The sequence below is a fragment of the Hevea brasiliensis genome, chromosome 4, assembly GCF_030052815.1.
Source record: "Hevea brasiliensis isolate MT/VB/25A 57/8 chromosome 4, ASM3005281v1, whole genome shotgun sequence".
In the NCBI taxonomy this organism is placed as follows: Eukaryota; Viridiplantae; Streptophyta; class Magnoliopsida; order Malpighiales; family Euphorbiaceae; genus Hevea; species Hevea brasiliensis.
In genome coordinates, this window is record NC_079496.1 from 4592935 (window position 1) to 4611931 (window position 18997).

Here is an 18997-nt window from a genome sequence, read left to right on the forward strand (position 1 = left end):
TTTTATTTGTTGAAGTTCTCCACAGGGTCCATTGGTGATGGACACAATGCCACGTTTTCCATAACCTGCTTTTATTTTTTTTAATAATTCTTCACAATATAATATTACATGGCTCCTTAGATATTTTGGCTTGCATCAAAGATAATTTCAGGTTCCAGTCTGCAAAGCTGTCCTTTTCTGGTTGGCTGGGTGGGTGGGGGTGGGGTCATTGTCATTGCATATATGCATGCCTCAAGCAAGCAATGCATTTCTATTACTGAACTATAAATAAACAAATATTAGTTTAGACGCTTTTGTTTATCTGTCTCTTTTGCTTTTCTCAATTTATTCCACCAATGCCAGTGCTAGTGTTCTTGAAAAGCACTGACTGATTTTCATCCCGTCTGGGTTGAAAAAAAAAAAATCCCAATTAAACTCAAAAATCCAATCCTGTGTTTGCTTTCTTCTTTGGCTTTAGATTTTTTGTTTCTATTTTAGAAAAGAAAGAATGAAAATGAAGTTCTCCAGCAAGGCATAATAATAGGTAGTAACTTTCCCAAAGGAGAAAGAACCAACAAGGAGAAAAATATCTAATTTGCCACTTTGGCTTCCCTTTTGCATCATCAAGCACTCAGCCCTATTAGCCAATGCCCTTTTGCCTTGCAGGTAGAGAAGAAAAAGAAAAAGAACAAGAAAATAAAAAAATCTCATCAGCTATTTATAACCAGATCATTCATTCCCCCTGCTTTTCTTTCATCTTAGCCTTTTTGTTTCTCATTTCCTCTTGTTTTGAATGTGTTGCTTGGTCTCCTTGTAGCATATCTCTCCCTCCAAGAATCTTTGCTTAGGCTTTGTTCTTTAACATTACTACTACTCTCCAGTTTTTATGGATATCTTCTGTTCATGTTTCGGATCCATTCAAGATTAAAAGATAACTTTATCCAATCTCTCCGTTTCTACTTCACTTTTTCCATATTCAAACCAAGCATTTACTCATAACTTCTCTTTCTTGATAATTCCATATTCAATCCCAAGCTGCATTTTTTGTTTTTAGGCCTTTTCACATATTATTCCACACATCTCTCTCCAAGAACAGTTTCCCATTATAAATAATCATAAAAGAAAAAAGAAACCTAACCCACATCGAATCTTACCCTCAGTTTCCAATCATGAATCGTCTAGACCGAGAGAAGGAAGAGTATGCAGGAGCTAGTTCATCTTACTCAGGAATGGCATCTGCAGCTATTCCTCAACCAATGGAGGGACTTCATGACGCTGCTCCTCCCCCTTTTCTCACAAAAGCTTATGACATCGTGGAGGACATGACCACAAACCATATAGTTTCTTGGAGTAGAGGCAACAATAGCTTCGTTGTTTGGGATCCCCAGACCTTTGCCATGAGTCTTCTGCCCAGATACTTCAAGCACAATAATTTCTCGAGCTTTGTTAGGCAGCTTAACACATATGTAAGTATTCTTTTTATGATTTATAGATCTTTAATTCTGAATGAAAAACAATTACAAGTGGGTGAATATTGTTTTGATTAGTATTAGTGTAATATCATGTTGGTTTTATAGATGTGAATGCTCCCCATGTTCATGAAAGAGATAGAATATGTATTATTTATTCATATCTAAAAAAATAAAAAGAACTTTGTATTCTTTTCAGTTGAGATCTAGCTGGTCCCTTTTTCTGCTATCTTTGGCTAATGGACTCACTGAGGACATTTTGTTTGTTTGTTTGTTTTTGAGAGGATCGGAATATGCAGATCAAGATAGAGAATATATAGATTAGTAACGCAATTATTTGGTTATTGCTCAAGCATCCACAGTGCTTGCACATTTAATTTGGTGGAACTTGTTTGATTTTTGATGCATCGTATTTTATCCGTGCCTAGTTGTTGACAGTTCATATGAGAGATTCTAATCCAAAGATCAACTGAACTTAATATATCTTTTGTATTTGATTATGAGGAAAGAAATTTTGGTTTATGTAGGGGTTTAGAAAGGTTGATCCAGATAGTTGGGAATTTGCCAATGAAGGGTTTGTCAGAGGGCAAAAGCATCTTCTCAAGAATATACGAAGGAGAAAAAATCCACAACCTCAGGTTTTTAAGCAATCTCTAGACCCTTTTGTTGAAGTTGGAAGGTTTGGAATAGATGGAGAAGTCGATCGATTAAGGGGAGACAAACAAGTTATAATGATGGAACTGGTGAAGCTTAGGCAGCAACAACAGAATACTAGAGCTTGTCTTCAATTAATGGAACACCGACTCAAAAGGACAGAGACAAAACAGCAACAAATGATGGGTTTCTTGGCTAGAGCAATGCAGAATCCCAATTTTGTGCAACAACTAGTCCAACAAAAGGACAGAAGGAAGGAACTGGAAGAATCAATTAATAAAAAGAGAAGGCGGCCTATTGACCAAGGGCCTAGTAATGCTCAAGTTGGAGACTTTCATCATGGTGGAGGAGTGGAAACTTTTGTGAAGATTGAACCTCAGGAGTTTGGTGACCTTTCTGACTTTGAAGTTTCAGAACTGGACGCACTGGCAATGACCATGCAAGGAGTGAGTAGAAGCCAACAAAACATGGAGGAAGAATGTATAGAGAGAGGAGAGAAACATGTGGATAAAGGTAAAGACCTTGATAAGGGGTTCTGGGATGACTTATTGATTGAGGATATTGGGGAAGAAATGGATACCTATTAGGTGGTGTTGCTGAAGACGTAGATGTGTTGGTAGAGCAGCTCAGTTTGCCTGGGTCCTAGTCCATAGTAGAGAAACTGGAGTTATGCTGCTTCTTTTCCTGCCTGCTTCAGTGCTTTGAGCATGAAAGACTCTCACTTTAACTAACTCTCTCTCTCTCTCTCTCTCTCTCTCTCTCTTATTTATTTTGCCCCTTGGCTGCCAAAAGCCACATATATTAGATGGGTTGTTTTGGTAATTGACAGAAGACTGCCTCAGAATAAAAGCATAAAATGTGTGCTTGGAAACTAGATAAACAGCTTATATAATTTTCTGGAATTATTCATGTTGATATATAGTTGATCGTAGGTTCAGTTATATAACAAGATTACCAGAACATTCATTTACTGTCTCTAGTATCGTGTGATTGCCAGCAGTAAATAGGAAAGCATGTTGAGGTTTTATATAATTGTTTTTGAATATAATTAACCCCATGTTCAATTTGTTACCTGATATATGTAGAGCACTACATCCAAAGTGTTAATATTGTTTGGTCATTTGATTACACATGCTAGCCAGTATTAATTCTTCGTGTTCTTAAAATCCGAACTCATTCTTGTTCTTGGAATAGCTAGCTTATCGTTGTTTTGCCCTTTATATGAGTACTATTCTTGTTCTTCAAATTCAAATATATGAGCTCTTTGAGCTAGAGGTGATATTGTGATTGCTTCATATGCATGAGTGAGCTTCATTTACTTTGTTATGATATGTACTCAAATCATTGCATTTTGGGATCATTTTGTCTTGAAACCAAGGCTGCACTGTCTGTCACTGAGACCCTGACCATGTTGTCCTTAATGCTGTTTCTTTGGTGCTCTACATGGTTCTAGAGTAAATACTAATAATAATTTCCCATTTAATTTTTATGTCATGAAGTGGTGGGCTGGTGGTGTTCCCAAAATGATTAAAGCTTGAAATCTTTTACAGCATTCTGTAGAAACTTCAGATCAGTCCTAGTCAGATCTGTGTTCTTTTTAATTACTCGTTACAAAATATTTTCCTGAACTTTATTTGATTAAAATATAGTGTCTATAATATATATAATATAATGTTTTGACTCCCATCTATCCATTTATAAAGTAAGTTCCAAGTACTGCTCTTGTAGCGCAAGTTTTCTTTAATTTCTTTGTCTTCTTTCAATCTCTCTCGCCCCTCAGGGTGAGATATATAATGCCATGCCATAGACATGCCTGCAACAACTAGCATGGAATTAAATTTTAATTTGTTTCTTTTTCCTCATTTAACAAGATATGGACTCTCTGTATTGGATCATGAAGAGATTTCAAACAAGAAAATTACCAAAGTTTAATGTCAAAAATAATCAGGATGTAATAAAAGGGCAGTCGTTTTTATTTTCTGGTACAGCAAAGGGACCAACAGCACAGTGACTTGTACTATTGTACATGTGCAGCTCTTAAAGAAAAGCATGGTAACACTTTTTTCTCTTTTTATGGGCACAAGAGCAGAAAGCTAAACCCTGAGCTTCCCTAACTTGGGGAATTTTTTTAGGTGTGCGCCTTCAGAATTGAGTTGGATCACATTAAACATTTGCCTTTGTCTGCTGAAGAGACAGGGTTGCACATGCTGTGCATGAATTTGCTTTCACGTGTAAAGAACCAGCAAAGTATGGGGACAAGCTTATTGCCAATTAAACTCAAATTGAGATTTTACCATTAATTGGTATGAAAAATTCATATGTAAAATAATTTTCTGGATTAATGAAAATTAATAAAATTTTGCTTATAAAAGAAAATGAACTCTAGTTCATGTTACTACCAGGCATATTCTGAAATGACAAACTTATGTGAACTTATATATAACCAGGGGATTGGTAGGTTGGGCTGGCTGGCTGGCCTGGAAAGCCCTTGGGGTTGGACTTGAATAAGCTCAAGGACACCTTATGTGCAATACGGTTTGAACAAAATGTATAAGTTCCTCAGCTGCAGGCCTTGAGCTATGGATGAAAACTATGTGCGATTTTTTTTATCTAAAAAAATAGGGCTTTCTAGATATGACAGTTATAGTCTCCTTAAGCTTAAAGCTCAGGGTCATCTGTTGACATTCTCAATTTAACCCAACCCAATATGGAGGATTTACCACAGAATTCAAAGTGAGGTCAAATGAGGCGAATTATTGGACAACTCGCTGTCGTCTCCTATTGCACTCCTAAATATAAACAATATCTAATCAAATCGAGATGGAACAAGGCCATCTCACTAGGTTAATCACCCGATTATCATGCTCGGTGGTAAAAAAAAAAAACTATGTGCGATGAAGATGAGCTCTTATACACAGCATAAAATGGACGAGAATATCTCTATCAGGGGTAGGTTGAATTTGTTTGATCTTAAAACTAGTCAATGCTAAACTAGAACCAAGTCCACCACATTTCATTTCAATGACTTTATAAGACTTTTTGGCATCGTAAACGTTAAGTTTGATGGGATTGTTTTTATTGAATTTTTAATTCTCCTCTATAGATGACAAATTCTAGCCTGCAATTTCTTTTCATTAACGTTAGTCTAAAACACTACTGTCTGACCATCTTGGATTAATCAAATGACATCTTTGAAATATCAGTTCCATTTTTGATAGATATACAATGGGATTACAATTTTTTTTTTTTTTTTTGAAATAATGGGTTTGTAGATTTTAAAGATAGCAAATTGTGCAAGAAATTGTTCATCCTTTGTCATATCAATTTCAATAGCAGAATTGCAAGACACAGAGAGATGTCCAAATAGCCCACAGAGTGCCAAAACCAGGACCCCAGCATGGGCTAACCCTCTGAAGTCTATCTTCAACCACTCCTCCATCTTAATCCTAACAGAGTATTATCCACAATTCAGTAATTGAGTGATTGCATTATAAAATTATAAACTTAAATTTTATAAATTAATTTTTTAAAAATTTTTCAAAATACAAAAAATAAAAAAGTTATCCAAAATCTTATCACTACCATTTTCCACCATTTAACTAAACATCTTAAGTCATAATTTTTAGAGCAAAAACATTATGCTCTTCCATTATCATCCCACCAGAGTAGGCAGGCAGGTGCTGATTTTTGCATAGAAGTCTGGTTAGGTGGAAGTGCACAAGGAAACTCAATAAGGGTTGAACTTGAAATGAATAATTTTTTTTTCCTTGTTTTGAAGGACATTGATTGAAATTGAAGAGGAAAATGGCAAGCGACTTACTTTCTATATTGGAGGAGGAACTACCATATTGAATATTTCTATATTACAAATAAGAGAGAAAAATATAAAAAGTTTTATTGTAATTAGAAATATTTAAATATTTAAAAATATATCAATTACAAGGCAAGTCTTATAAAGTTTACTTTTTCATCCGATGTATCGCATATTTAAAAGACAACTTGCACTTCTAGACGCGTACAATACTTGATGGGAGATGGGTCAAAATGGAACCATTGATCTAAAAGTCAATGGTGTGGAAACCCACGGTGCACATTAATTTCGTGGCACGTCTACCACCGGATCAAAGTTTTTTCAGCGATTAAACTCTCCTAAGACGTTATTTTTCAGTAATAAAGATTAATGTAAAACCAAACAAGCTTATATTATAAGCTCTTCTAATAGTGAAAATAATAGTTAAAAAAAGAGTATAATTTTTTTTAATTTTTGTTAAAATTGGTAATTTAATTCTTAATTTTAATTTTAATTATTGAATTTTAATTTTATGGAATTATTTTATTTTATTTAAAAAAAAAAACAAAAGATAATTTGTTTTAAGCAAATTTCCACGTGGCATCTTGCCGACGAAGCTAAGTACAGTTTTTGCAAATGACTATGAAACTGCGATTAATAGAGATACTTTACCCTCCATTTTCTATGAAAAGACTAAACCACCCCACTTCAGTCAATACTACATTTCTCTCTCTCTCTCTCTCTCTCTCTCTCTCTCTCTCTCTTTATTTTTTTTTTAAATATAGTGATTCAATTGATATGAAAAATGATGAAGGAAAGCAAATTTTCATGTTAAGATTTAGCAAAAATTTTTCCAACTCCTAAGCTTTTTCCTTTTTTTTTTTTTTTTTTAAGTCAAAGAGAATACAAAGAACTGTTTGAGAAGTATATTTTTATTTAAAAATTATATGTTACTAAAATTTTTTATAAAAATAGAATATTTGATTTTCCTATCTAAGCTCCTTTATGAATATGAAATTTATATAAATCAAATGAATGTTATTTGTTTAAGTAATTAATTTAAAATATATAATTTATTAGTTAATTATCATTATTTTTAATTAACTTATATAAACTAATTAACAAAAAGTATTAGTAGATAAAGAATATTAATTAATTGTTATATTACGTGGTAAATGTTATTAATTAATTGATATGTAAATAATGATATAAAGATAATGATTATTTAAAATTAATTTGAATCTGTTTATTATTTTAATTTGTAAAATTTAGATTAGAAAAATATTAATTTGATAATATGCACATATGAACTAATTAAAAAATATAAATAATCTATTATTTATTAAATTTTAAAATTTAATAAAATTTATTAACACAAAAAAATAATTTCATTTATCACTTTATTTAGATATTGAATATAATACTTGTTAAATTGTCCCTCTTTTCATTTGCTGATTTCAGTAATTTAATTATTTTTTTATATAATTACATTTTTAATTATTTTTTTTTTCAAAACCCTAATATTTATATTTTATAAACTGTTGGTCAAATCTCATATGTTTGTATAAATAAATATATATTGTGCTTTAAAAAATAGATATTATTGTAAAAGATTTGGAGTTTAAAATTATTTAATGTTTATAAACTATAAAGATTATAATAAATTTTTATTCATAATTTAAAAAATAATATATTAATAAACTTATTTATTCATCTATGCTTAAATAAAATTACAATTAATTAAAAATTTTATTATTAATAAAATTTTATAAAATAATTATAAAATATAAAATAAAAATATATAAATTTATATTATTAAAATAAAATAATAAATAATTTGTACAACACATGACTAATTATTTATTTTAAAAGCTAAAGTTTTTCTACAGAAAAAGATAAAGAAAGGAAAAAAGTGTAAGATTAAATATTTGGTGAAGGTGATTTTTAAATTAAAATTGAGTGTGGTATTGGTGTTATACGGATTATTATTATTATAACATTTATTTTATAAATAATTATTATTAAATGTATTACTGAGATATAAATCAAGTAAATAAAGAAAATCATAATGTGTCTCTAAGATTGTCTAAAAAAATAACTTTATTTTAATTTATAAAATTAATTAAAAAAATTTACAATCATAAATATTAATAAGTAATAATAAAAATATTTATATTTTATATAAATAATTAAAAAGTACATAACAATAAAATTCATAAAATATATATTTTTTTCAATTTCATGTCTTTTCATATGAAAATAAAATATATTTTTCTTTTTTTAAAAAAAATTCACATATCTAAATAACAAAAGAGAAAATAATTTTTTCTTTTATATATTTATTTATTTTTCTTTGCTATTTTCCTTCCCCGTAATATTTCCGAACAGAGGCGGAAGGACAAATCGGTCAATCCAAGAGTCTAATGACGCATCCAAATTGCTCCGAGGTCACCTCTCTGATTTATCCTCTGTTCTAAACCTTCGTCTCCAAGCTCCCTTTCTCTATTTCCTTCATCACGAGCAGAACTCCGTTTCCATTTTCATTCTCTCCCGAAAGCCGAACAGATCCAAAACCGTAACTCTTTCTATCTTTCTCTGTAATGCTGGTTAAGATCTCCTGAATCGGTCTCTGAGCACAGTTGACCCGCGCACTGAACCAACGAGTCAAGCGCTTCGAATTCCAATGGGAGCAGTGCCTTCAACGCCGCGACGGGGCAGCGCACGCCCACAAGACACGGCGGAGTATTTAATTGGTTCATTTGTCGGCGAAAAATCTTTCCCGCTTGCCTCAGATTTCTGGCAGAAACTTCTGGAACTCCCTCTCAATCTCCGTTGGCCCACCGACCGCGTCCAGGAAGCCTGCCAGCGCTTTGGTCAGTTCTCCTTTAAATATTTCTTCTGATCATCAATGAAACTATGGAATTGTTGTAGTTCAATTTCGCATTAAACTGTTAACTATTGCATATATGCCATTTCATGAAGTTTTTGGTGGTTTTGGGCGTTTCCATTGTGTTTAGTGAGCCATTTCTGATCAATTAGTTAAGTCCATGTACGAGAAACTAATTTATAGTAATATCTCGTAACGTGTTTGGAGAGCCACATTGTTGCCCTCCAGTTGCGGTTTAGGAATTTTAGCTCCCCTTCTCAATTTCATACTGTTCGCTCATTTGGTGATTTGAGTTGAGTAGTAATTAAGTACTTTCGCTTGTTAATTATGGTTATTGATTGAGCTGCCCAACTTGGTCATCTTTTCACTTTTGAGTAGTAGTTAAGTCATTAAGTTTTAGCTTAATTTTTACTCCCAATATATATTCAATAACTTTAAACCCCAACATCACGACACATTGTGATGAACTGCACTGTTATACTTGCCTACTGAATACGTAACACTAATAAAACATGGACTAACTATGGTTATTTAGTTTAATTATTTTCATTATGGTTCACTTCGTGATAGTCATTCTATTGGATTTGCAATGGTAGGATTGTGTTTTTTTGAACTTTGTTAGTTTTAACCTCATTGCTGCTTTTATATGATTCTTCACCTGCTTATTTTCTTTTTCTTTTTTTTTTTGCACACAAATTTAACCTTTTCTATGTTGCTTTGCATAATTCACTGTGCAGCACAAAACAACTGTTATACTAGGCATCTTGCAAAGATTTTGATTCACCTAACGCAATGTTTGCAAGAGTCCATTTCAACTTCTGGTGCACCATCCCCAGTTTATACGAAGGCCATCAACGCAGTGTACATTTCATCTGTTTTCTTGAAGTACTTAATTGAAAATGCCCAAAGCAACAACATTGAGGACGTGTGTCTGTCATTGGATGAAAGCGAACCAGTACCAGATGGTTTCATAAGAGGTATTTCGCATGTAATATATGGTTTATTTGTTGCCCTTCTTACGTGCATCCTTACCTAGTCACCAGTAAAGAAATCTAAGGCTATTATCTCATGCTGGTTCTGCCAAAGTTGGGGATCCTGGGATTGTTGATCTACATGGACTCCTATCCTCCAGCACTCTTGATGCTTCTAAGAATGATTTACTTGTGATAAAATGCTCCTTTTTTTTATTTATTCCTTTTGGATGTTGGGGAGCTTGGATGTTGATGATTGGGTGTAAGATTTTTCAAGCATAGCATAGGCAATCATCTAGGATTTGGCCTAGATTTCTGCCTGTATTTTTGTTGGGAACAGTCTAGTTTGGACACATTCAAGTTTTTGTTTGATGGCTAAGCTTTATGATATATATGTCTGAACTCTGAAGTTTGGGTTTTATTTGTGCAGATATAAACATTGAGAATCTTGTCATGCATAGTGTGCTTAGCTTTATTGGTTCTGTAGATGTAAGGTATAGCATGGATTTTTTCCTCCATTTTCACTCTGTAAGATTGAAGTCGTTTGTCATCCTAAATTGTGTTATTTTTGTCACAAGTACGAACACATACCTCCTACATCAGGAGTTGCTTAGCTTCATGCTTATTGCAATGTCATCCCAACTTCTTTATGGTCCATCCCCAGGACCAACAGATATGAATCTTTTTATTGATGCAGCAATGGCTCAGGTTAGCTGGTGAACTTTGCCTTATCTGTTGTTCTGAAGTCTCCATCCCTTGGAAAACTTATTTTTAGCAAAATTTATAATTTCCAGGAAAGTTCTTTGGTGAGTTTTGTTGTTCGCAGACTGCTACTCAATTATATAATGCGGCCTCGCATTCCATTGAACAGTACATCTTATCCTGTATTTTCTGAAGGGAGTCAGCCAGGAGTTTTGCAAAGAGTTGGTTCTGCAGCTGGTATGTTGACTCTGGTGGCTTGCTTGTTCAAATTGTCTAGTTCAACATTACAAAGCTTATACTTGTCATTTTACATATGGAAAAAAAGGTTTTGAGCTAGATGGTGCTGTTGTTTGGAATTGTCGAATGGTTAATTTCTTTTTGAATTTCAATTGATATTTGCACTACCTGACTGATTTTTAGTTTGGTTCATATTTATCAATATGACTCTTTGACAGTGAGGATTGGTTGAGTTGAGTTGTATCTATGTAGCTAAGTTGAGCTAGATATGAATGTCATGTAATTTGATTCTTGAGCTGAAGTTGAGCTTATTTCTTTCCTAACTTTTTCCCTATGTCATTCCTATTCTGTTACTTTCTTTCATGCACTATGTAGATGCTTCTGAGTTCCAATATATACTATTTTTGAATTTTGGGCGAAATTGTCAACTTCTTTGCTGGGTAGATGGTTCCATTGACCTTGTATGTTTGACTTGCAGCTACTTTTGTGTTACTGCCATTCAATTATTTGGTCAGTTCAAATGTTGAAGGCATAAGAAATCCATTGGCCGACTGCAGTCTTCATGTCTTGCTTATACTTAATTATTATCATAAATGCATTGTGGGTGATGAGCCTGTAACGGACAGAAGTGATGATAGTGCTGCTTCAGAATCTCTTCCCAAAGTAAATACATATTTCTCTGACAATCCTTACTGCAAAGCATTAGAAAGTGCAAGGGATATTGAACGTGAGATCCTCTTCTCTCTCTCACTAAATTTTTTCTTTTGGAACTTTTGTTGGCATGCAATATTTTTTTGTATTAAAGAACCCTTTCTGCAGTTGATCTATATTTTTTTATATTAAAGTACCCTTTTTGCAGTTGATCGTGTAGATATTGAGGGGAATGCACACAATGGGTCACTTGTGAGATTACCATTTGCATCTCTATTTGATACTCTTGGCATGTAAGTGTCATCTTCTTCTCTGCCCTCTACATCAGTACTTTGTATAGTTTGAGTTTTAGCATGCTAGAATATATGCTTTTCTATATCTTCATGGATCCTGGTTTAAGTTGCATCTATGCTCCTTAGGAGGGATTAGAAGAAGTAAGTCAATTTATACTAGCCGTTCTACTGCTATGTAGTTCCTGTTTTCATTGGTGAAATATAAGGGAGGAATTCGAAGTAAGTTTAATCATACTAGCTGTGTCTACTGCTATGTAGTTCCTTTTTTCATTGGTGACACAGAGAGAAAGAGATAAGAAGTAGAAAAAGCAAGTTAATTAACATTTACCTGCTTCTACTACTATATAGTTCCATTTTTATTAGTTTCCTAACTACTAAACTTGTTTCTTATTCTTATTTTTGTTGGTTGCCTCATAACAATGCAGCTCTGTTGTCTCTGTCTCTCAGAATATTGCATAAAAGTTTTTCCTATGCAGGTGCTTGGGTGATGAAACTGCTGCCCTATTACTTTACACGTTGGTGCATGGAAACTCTGATTTTTTGGAGTATGTTTTTGTGCGAACTGATTTGGATACATTGGTATGAAATATCAACTTGATATTTCTGTTATTTTCCTTTCTTTTTCTCAAACCTTCAAATTTGGATTAGCATGGAAAAGGATACCTCTTTGGGAGGAGGCTTTTGAAGGAAGCTTAGTTAACTGAGGTTTTGTTTGATAAGTAAATTTTAATATGCAACTAACTATTGATATCAACAAAATTCTTATATTTGTTGATTTTATGGCTTGTCTTAATTATTTATGTGATGGCTTTACTGAAGTACAGCCTAATAATGACCTTTTTCTGTGGAATGAAACCTACAGCTGATGCCCATTCTAGAGACGCTATACAATGCTTCAAAGAGAACATCAAATCATATATACATCTTGTTGATTATACTTCTTATACTGAGTCAAGATTCTTCTTTTAATGCAAGCATACACAAGATGGTAAGAATAAACTCAATTGGTCAATGTTTGACCTTATTTTTAAGGATTATATTATTTTCTTTACTCTTTTTTATCAATTCCTCCAGATATTGCCTAGTGTTCCATGGTATCAAGAGCATCTTCTTCATCAAACATCTCTTGGTTCCCTAATGGTCATAATTCTTATAAGGACTGTGAAGTATAACCTATCTAAGCTGAAGGTATGACTTAAATTATTTAGCATTTCCAAGTTTTGTGGTAATCCCTCTCAAAATCATCTTTATTGAGTGCTATAATATTGAAAGATGATATTAATTTACCACAAAAAACGCTTCTATTGGTATATTTGTTAAACATTTAATGCGTTCATATTCCCTTCCATGGTTTTAGTAGCGGTATTCTTTTTAATCATGGGTTCATTGTCTGGTTCAATGTTGATAGTTTTCAGTTGCACTGTGTGATGGCATGGAGCCTTTAGAACAGTTATGTCATGCAATCATACTGAAGTTCAGGGCTGTATTGAAACAGTCCCTCCTAGGACCATTTTGCTTGGTGTTTGGGACGAACATGGGGTTAGCGACATCATTTCTTTTCTTTTACTTTGTGGTGCACCCCTTGAGCACATTACGTTAGAGGATAGAAAGAAAAAAAGGGGTAGACCTAAATTGACTTGGAGGAGAGTAGTACAACATGACTTAGAAGCATTACACATTTCTGAGGATTTAACCCAAAATCGTTTAGAGTGAAGCAAGCGAATCCATATAGCCGACTCCAAATTTTTTGGATAAATGCTTAGTTGAGTCGAGTTTGTGGTGCACCCCTTGGTTAAAAGTTAGAATATAGCTTGTCTCCTTTGCACTAACCAAAACAATGTCTTCTCTTTGGTATTTTTCACTCAATTAGCATTTTTTAAGCGAGAAATAAAACTTATATGAAATATTAAGAAATAGGAATGCCTTGAAAAAATTTAATGTTGGTGCACCGAGTTGTCTGTTATGGAGAAAGGACAGTTTTGTTCATGTCGTAACCTAGTTTATTGTCATATTGTATTGCAAGGGTTAGTAAAATGTTCAAAAGGTGAGTATTTTTGAAAAGCAACAAATTGCTGGGGAAAAGGAGTCCATAGAAGTTTTTAGGAGAAGAGGAGGAGGGGGAGATTTGTGTGGGATGAAGGTGGGGAGAGAGGGGGATGTGGTTTTCCCACTTGTATGGGTGAACACAGAGCCCTGCTGCTTCTGTGTAATGCGAAGAAGGATCAAAGTATCTAGCCTAACTATTGTTAATGGACCATTTTTCTCACATGGGATCCATTCAGATGTTTATCATGTTAATGATGGCAACTTATATTTCGTCATGGTGGATGTTGATTATTTTCTTATATAAGAAGTACGTATATTACTGTAAATGTTGATAGGTATAATCTAAAAATTTCCCTCACAGCCCTTGAAAATTTTAAATTTGTGACAGGATCTCTATCTCCATACAACTTGTCTAGCGACTTTGGCTAACATGGCTCCACATGTCCACCGTTTGAGCGCATATGCATCACAAAGACTCGTTAGCCTTTTCTACATGCTTTCTCGCAAGTATGTCACTTCTGTTTGGCTTCTTCTTTTTATGTACTTTTATCAATCATGATGATTTTATCACTCTGTTGTTGATTTTCATTTTCTGATGTCCTTGCATATCCTTTTACTGTTTCTTTTAATGTGATGTTGCATTTTCAGGTACAACAAACTTGCAGAGAGGATAGATGATAAAATAGGAAAGAGTGGCTCAGTTGAACAAGGCAGCTTTGCTGAAGATTTGGTAACCATTTTGGTCTTTTTATATGATTTGGCATTAGCACAGTAGTTAAATTATGCTACTTATACATACCCTTGTGTTCTTTTCTATTAGATTAACTGGATTGTTTTTGTCAGTCTGCTGAGTTGCATATTTACACCGACTTCCTGAGAATTGTCCTCGAAATACTAAATGCAATTTTGACTTATGCCCTGCCACGCAATCCTGAGGTATCATTTCATGGGTAGATTCAGCATTGATTATGTTTGTTTTCCTCAATCACGTGAAATATTGTTATGAACATTTCCCATTTTATGTTTTGTGGCAGGTTGTATACGCTATAATGCACAGGCAGGAGGTTTTTCAGCCATTCAAGAATCATCCACGCTTCAATGAATTGATTGAAAATATTTACATGGTATATCCATTTTTTTCCTAAATAAAACTTGTTGCATCTCCTTTTCTAATGGAATTGTTCAGGCACAACAGTTGGTGGTATTGTTATACCTAATTTATTAGGCTTTTCAATACCTAATTAGTGCTATTTGTGTCTGATTTTCTTTTGAATTATCTATGACACTTGTTACCTTTACAGGTTTTAGATTTTTTCAATAGTCGCGTGGATGCACATGCAGAAGATGGGGAATGGTCAGTAGAGAAAGTCCTCCAGCTTGTAATTATTAATTGTCGGTCATGGCGAGGTGAAGGAATGAAGGTGAGAGCAAATCATTTTGGAAATTAGCAGTCGTTCATAACTTCAGAATTTGGATGTATTATCTTTAGGAATTACTTTTGCCATTTTATAAAATTTTGATTATTTTATCTGGACAGATGTTTACTCAGTTACATTTTTCCTACGAACAAGAGAGTCATCCAGAGGAATTCTTCACTCCGTATATTTGGCGGCTGGCTTTGACCCACTGGTATTTTCCTTGCTTCTCCTTGACTTCCTATTTTGCCTTCCACCCCTGTGGGGGCACCCTAACCAAAAGTAGAAAATAATAGAGTAGAAAGGAGAAAACAAGATTCAGATATTTTGTGTGATTATGAGTCGGTCGCTATCTTTTTATTAACTGTGGCCTGCCTGTTTCCCTATTTGCTTATTTGCTATCGTTGCAATTATTGTTTTGCATAATATGTATGGTTCCTTATACATCACTAATGCTCTTTTTTTGCTGTGCGCTTGTTCTTCAGTGGACTCAGCTTTAATCCCAGTGCCATAAATTTGTTTCCTGTTGACTTGTCAGTAGAAGTAAGTATCAAAATATGCCTTATCATCTGTAGAAGTACTTCATAAGCAAGGAAACTTAAAATAATAAAAATCTGAGAGTACATTTGGATAAATGTGAATTTGAAATGATTGTGAATTTGAATTTGTGTTTCAAGTAAAAAAAAAATGCTCCAGTTAGACAAGTAGAGCACATTAGGCTAGAGGATAGAAAGAAAAAAAAGGGGTAGACCTAAATTGACTTGGAGGAGAGTAGTACAGCATGACTTAGAAGCATTACACATTTCTGAGGATTTAACTCAAAATCGTTCAGAGTGGAAAAAGCGAATCCATATAGCCGACCCCAAATTTTTGGGATAAAGGCTTAGTTGAGTTGAGTTGAGTTGAGTTGAGTTTCAAGTAAAAAAAATCATAAAATTAAGTTTTTAACATAAGTTCAAATTCAAATACTTTACCATTTGAAATCAATATCTATCCAAATGAGCCCAAGAATTTTAACTGATTAACAAATGCAGAAAAATTGTTTAGCAGCATTATGCAATGAATTAAGTTTTCATAAGCAACTAATGAAATATGGGTTGCCAGAAGACTAGAGCTGCCTTCCTTAGCATAGGCCGGCAGAAACGAGGAAGTTTGTGTGTGCTGAGACATCTGTTTATTATAGGAAAATGGGTGTAGCTGGGGTTGCATGTAGAGGAATTAGAATTCAGGGCTGGTTGATATATTCTACGAGTAAGACAACAAGGAATGCAAGCTATTATGCGAGTGCTCTTGTTGGTTCCAATAGAACTATCATTATTTTTATTATTATTAGTTCAGCTCTTGGGGAATGGCCCAGTTGTTTTCCCAACCTGGAATTTCCTCTAAGTGTACCGACTAAGCAAACTTCTGTAATTTTGGTCTCTCTTCCTTCTTGTCACATGTATGGGTTTTATTTCTTTACAGTGACGGTTATTTTGGTGCAGAAACTTAATGGTTACGGAGGGGATGCTGACAAGCATCAAAATGGGGAGTTGGATCAGAATGAGCAGCTGGAGGTGTAGAGGGTGTGCAGTACAATGTTTCGAGCATAGATATTTTCATACATTTTTAACTTCTTGTAAATACGAGTAGTAGAAAAGTGTATTCGCCTCATTCTTTCATGTTCATATGCTTGGAAAACTGTAGAGGACTCTTTGCCATACATAAGTGATTGACAATACAATATAATGAATAAGAGAGTATGAGATTCCAGTTCACAGCGTATTTTTACGAGAGAGTAAATAGATTCTACATTTCTTTTGCTTAGGCAGGCACAGATTTTCTTTACCTTGTAGATTAAGCTGTCTCAGGTTCAACTTTAGTGGATGCAAAGCGAATGGAGGCAGGTATTCCTTGTGCTTGTATCTTTTAATGATTGTTGAGAAAATCAGCTTTTAGCTTTGCATTTCCGCTTCCTGCTGAGGCGATAGATTCACAGTAAATATTTCTGGGTTTTAAATTAGTACTTCATATTCCGTCCGTGGATTCTTTCGGTTTTATCAAAAAAAAAAAAAAAAGAAAAATCTATGTATCGGATGTATCTAGATCAGCTCAGGCTTTTACCATATAATTCTTTTTCCCGTGGATCGGATGTCAAGGACCACCGGCAGATCAAATTTGGTGGGTACCTCCACCGGTAGGATTTGTCGAATGCAATATTGATGCAACGGTCTTGTCATGTTTCGACGAAAACGTCAGTTGGTGCGGTGGAGCGGACACAAGCGGTTCGCTTCTAGCTGGTTATTTAGGCTTCTACCGAGGGACCTTTCCTCCTAAACTTGATCAGGCGGTGGCTCTTCGTGATGCGTTAAGGTGGCTCCTCCATGCATTTCCTCACCGCGTGATAAGATAGCTGAATATATGTTAGTTATACTGTGTGGCAAGAGCATTTGAACTCAATGTCTTCTTAAGTTTTGTTATCTGGTCCTTGCTAGATTTTCTTCACTTAATATTTTAGATTCTAAGGTTTATCTGAGGAGTCTGATAATTGGATTAATTTAAACTTTCTATATTAAGTTTTTTCTAATTTTATTAAGAAAATATTTATTTAAAAAAAAAACCTTTTGAGATATTTTTGAATTAAAATCAAATCATTCAATTTAAAAAAGAAAGGAAAATTAATTTTTTGTTTCAAGGTGTAGTGTAATTAATATACCTCTATTTTTAAAAATCAATGGTATAATTCCTAAGTTTTGATTAATTCAACACTTGAATCTCTGTCCAAATTTCTGTCAAGTTTCCGTTATTTAACTTTGGAATGACCAATATACCGTCATTGCTCCCATCCATTTTCCTGGTATCCAAACAGGAAGTGGAATTCAATACATTATTTTCCAGGCTCAAGCAAATGGGATGAATGTTCAGCATAATTTGTGCTCAGCGGTGCAGATGCTGTGGGCTTTTGCAGTTATTTGGGTGGGGTATTTGCAAGTTTGTACACATAACTAGAGAACATTTCAAATTCTCTTTGGCCTCCTACTTCATCAATTGGCGCAGCATTTCGAATTTCTTTCAATTATAACAAGCAGGTTCTTTGTCACTGGGTTCAGAGCCCCGTATCTTTTGATGTAGATTCTGTGCGCAAACACACTGCTTTTTTGGAAAAATTCAGGATTGATTTGGAACTTGAAATTAAAATATAAAATCAAAGGAAAAAAAAATGTACCTTCCCAATCATGATCTCATTGTCATAATTATCTCCATATGCATCAGATGTGTCAAAAAAGGTCATTCCTTTTGAAAAACCTTCCTTCATAATTTCACATCCAGCTTCATGTGAAAGTGGTGGATTATATATTCCTGATAGTCCACCACACCCAAAGCCCAGTCTAGAAACCTGCAATCAACACCATTAGAAGGAAATCACCGATGACTAACCTCCATCCAAGTTAGTAAAAAGTGCAATGGCTTTTTGAGTCACCGACAGCCAGATAGATCTTGTGTTGCTATAGATTTGGCGGTTTCCTATTTGATTTTGAAGGTTTATGTCCTCTCCATGGTAAAAGTTTTGTTATGTTGGATTGATGTGCTGTGACCATTATGTGAAGCTTATTTGTAGAGGCAGAACCTGCTAGATTGATCCATTCCTCCCATGAAATTTGTGGCTTTTGCTCTCTGTGTTCCTTCATTCACAATTAATTTCTGAATTTCCAAGCAAGTATAGAAAATCCAAAGAGCTATTTAGCCACTCTTAATATCTTTATTTTGCTCATAATCCAATTATTTTAGATAAGATTTTATGCAACCCTCGAGCCATAGAAAAAAACGTGATTCCTTTCCTTGAATTTTCTTTTTCGCGGCAAAAAAGTAACTCTGCTGAAAATTTAAAGCAATGATTTCTCCATTTGTCTACAAATTTCATTA

General features: G+C 34.0%; 2 protein-coding genes across 3 annotated transcripts; both read left to right on the plus strand.

The window, feature by feature from the left end:
• Positions 1-347: 347 nt before the first annotated feature.
• Positions 348-3068, plus strand: LOC110673269 (heat stress transcription factor A-6b-like). The gene is made up of 2 exons (XM_058146393.1): positions 348-1445; positions 1976-3068. Exons 1-2 carry the CDS (start codon positions 1149-1151, stop codon positions 2687-2689), a joined length of 1011 nt encoding a protein of 336 aa, XP_058002376.1. The 5' UTR covers positions 348-1148; the 3' UTR covers positions 2690-3068.
• A 5215-nt stretch (positions 3069-8283) lies between these two features.
• On the plus strand, positions 8284-16851 carry LOC110673245 (uncharacterized). Of its 2 annotated transcripts, XM_021836309.2 has the most exons (18): positions 8284-8765; positions 9517-9756; positions 10181-10244; positions 10329-10458; positions 10545-10689; positions 11168-11416; positions 11549-11633; positions 12110-12212; positions 12496-12621; positions 12708-12821; positions 14068-14186; positions 14328-14409; positions 14523-14615; positions 14714-14803; positions 14981-15100; positions 15217-15308; positions 15580-15637; positions 16579-16851. In XM_021836309.2, the coding sequence occupies exons 1-18, from the start codon at positions 8576-8578 to the stop codon at positions 16654-16656; spliced, it is 2178 nt and encodes a 725-aa protein (XP_021692001.2). In that variant the 5' UTR covers positions 8284-8575; the 3' UTR covers positions 16657-16851. The 2 variants fall into 2 exon arrangements, with proteins under 2 accessions (XP_021692001.2, XP_021692003.2); XM_021836311.2 differs by lacking the exon at positions 15580-15637.
• The last annotated feature ends 2146 nt before the right edge of the window (positions 16852-18997 follow it).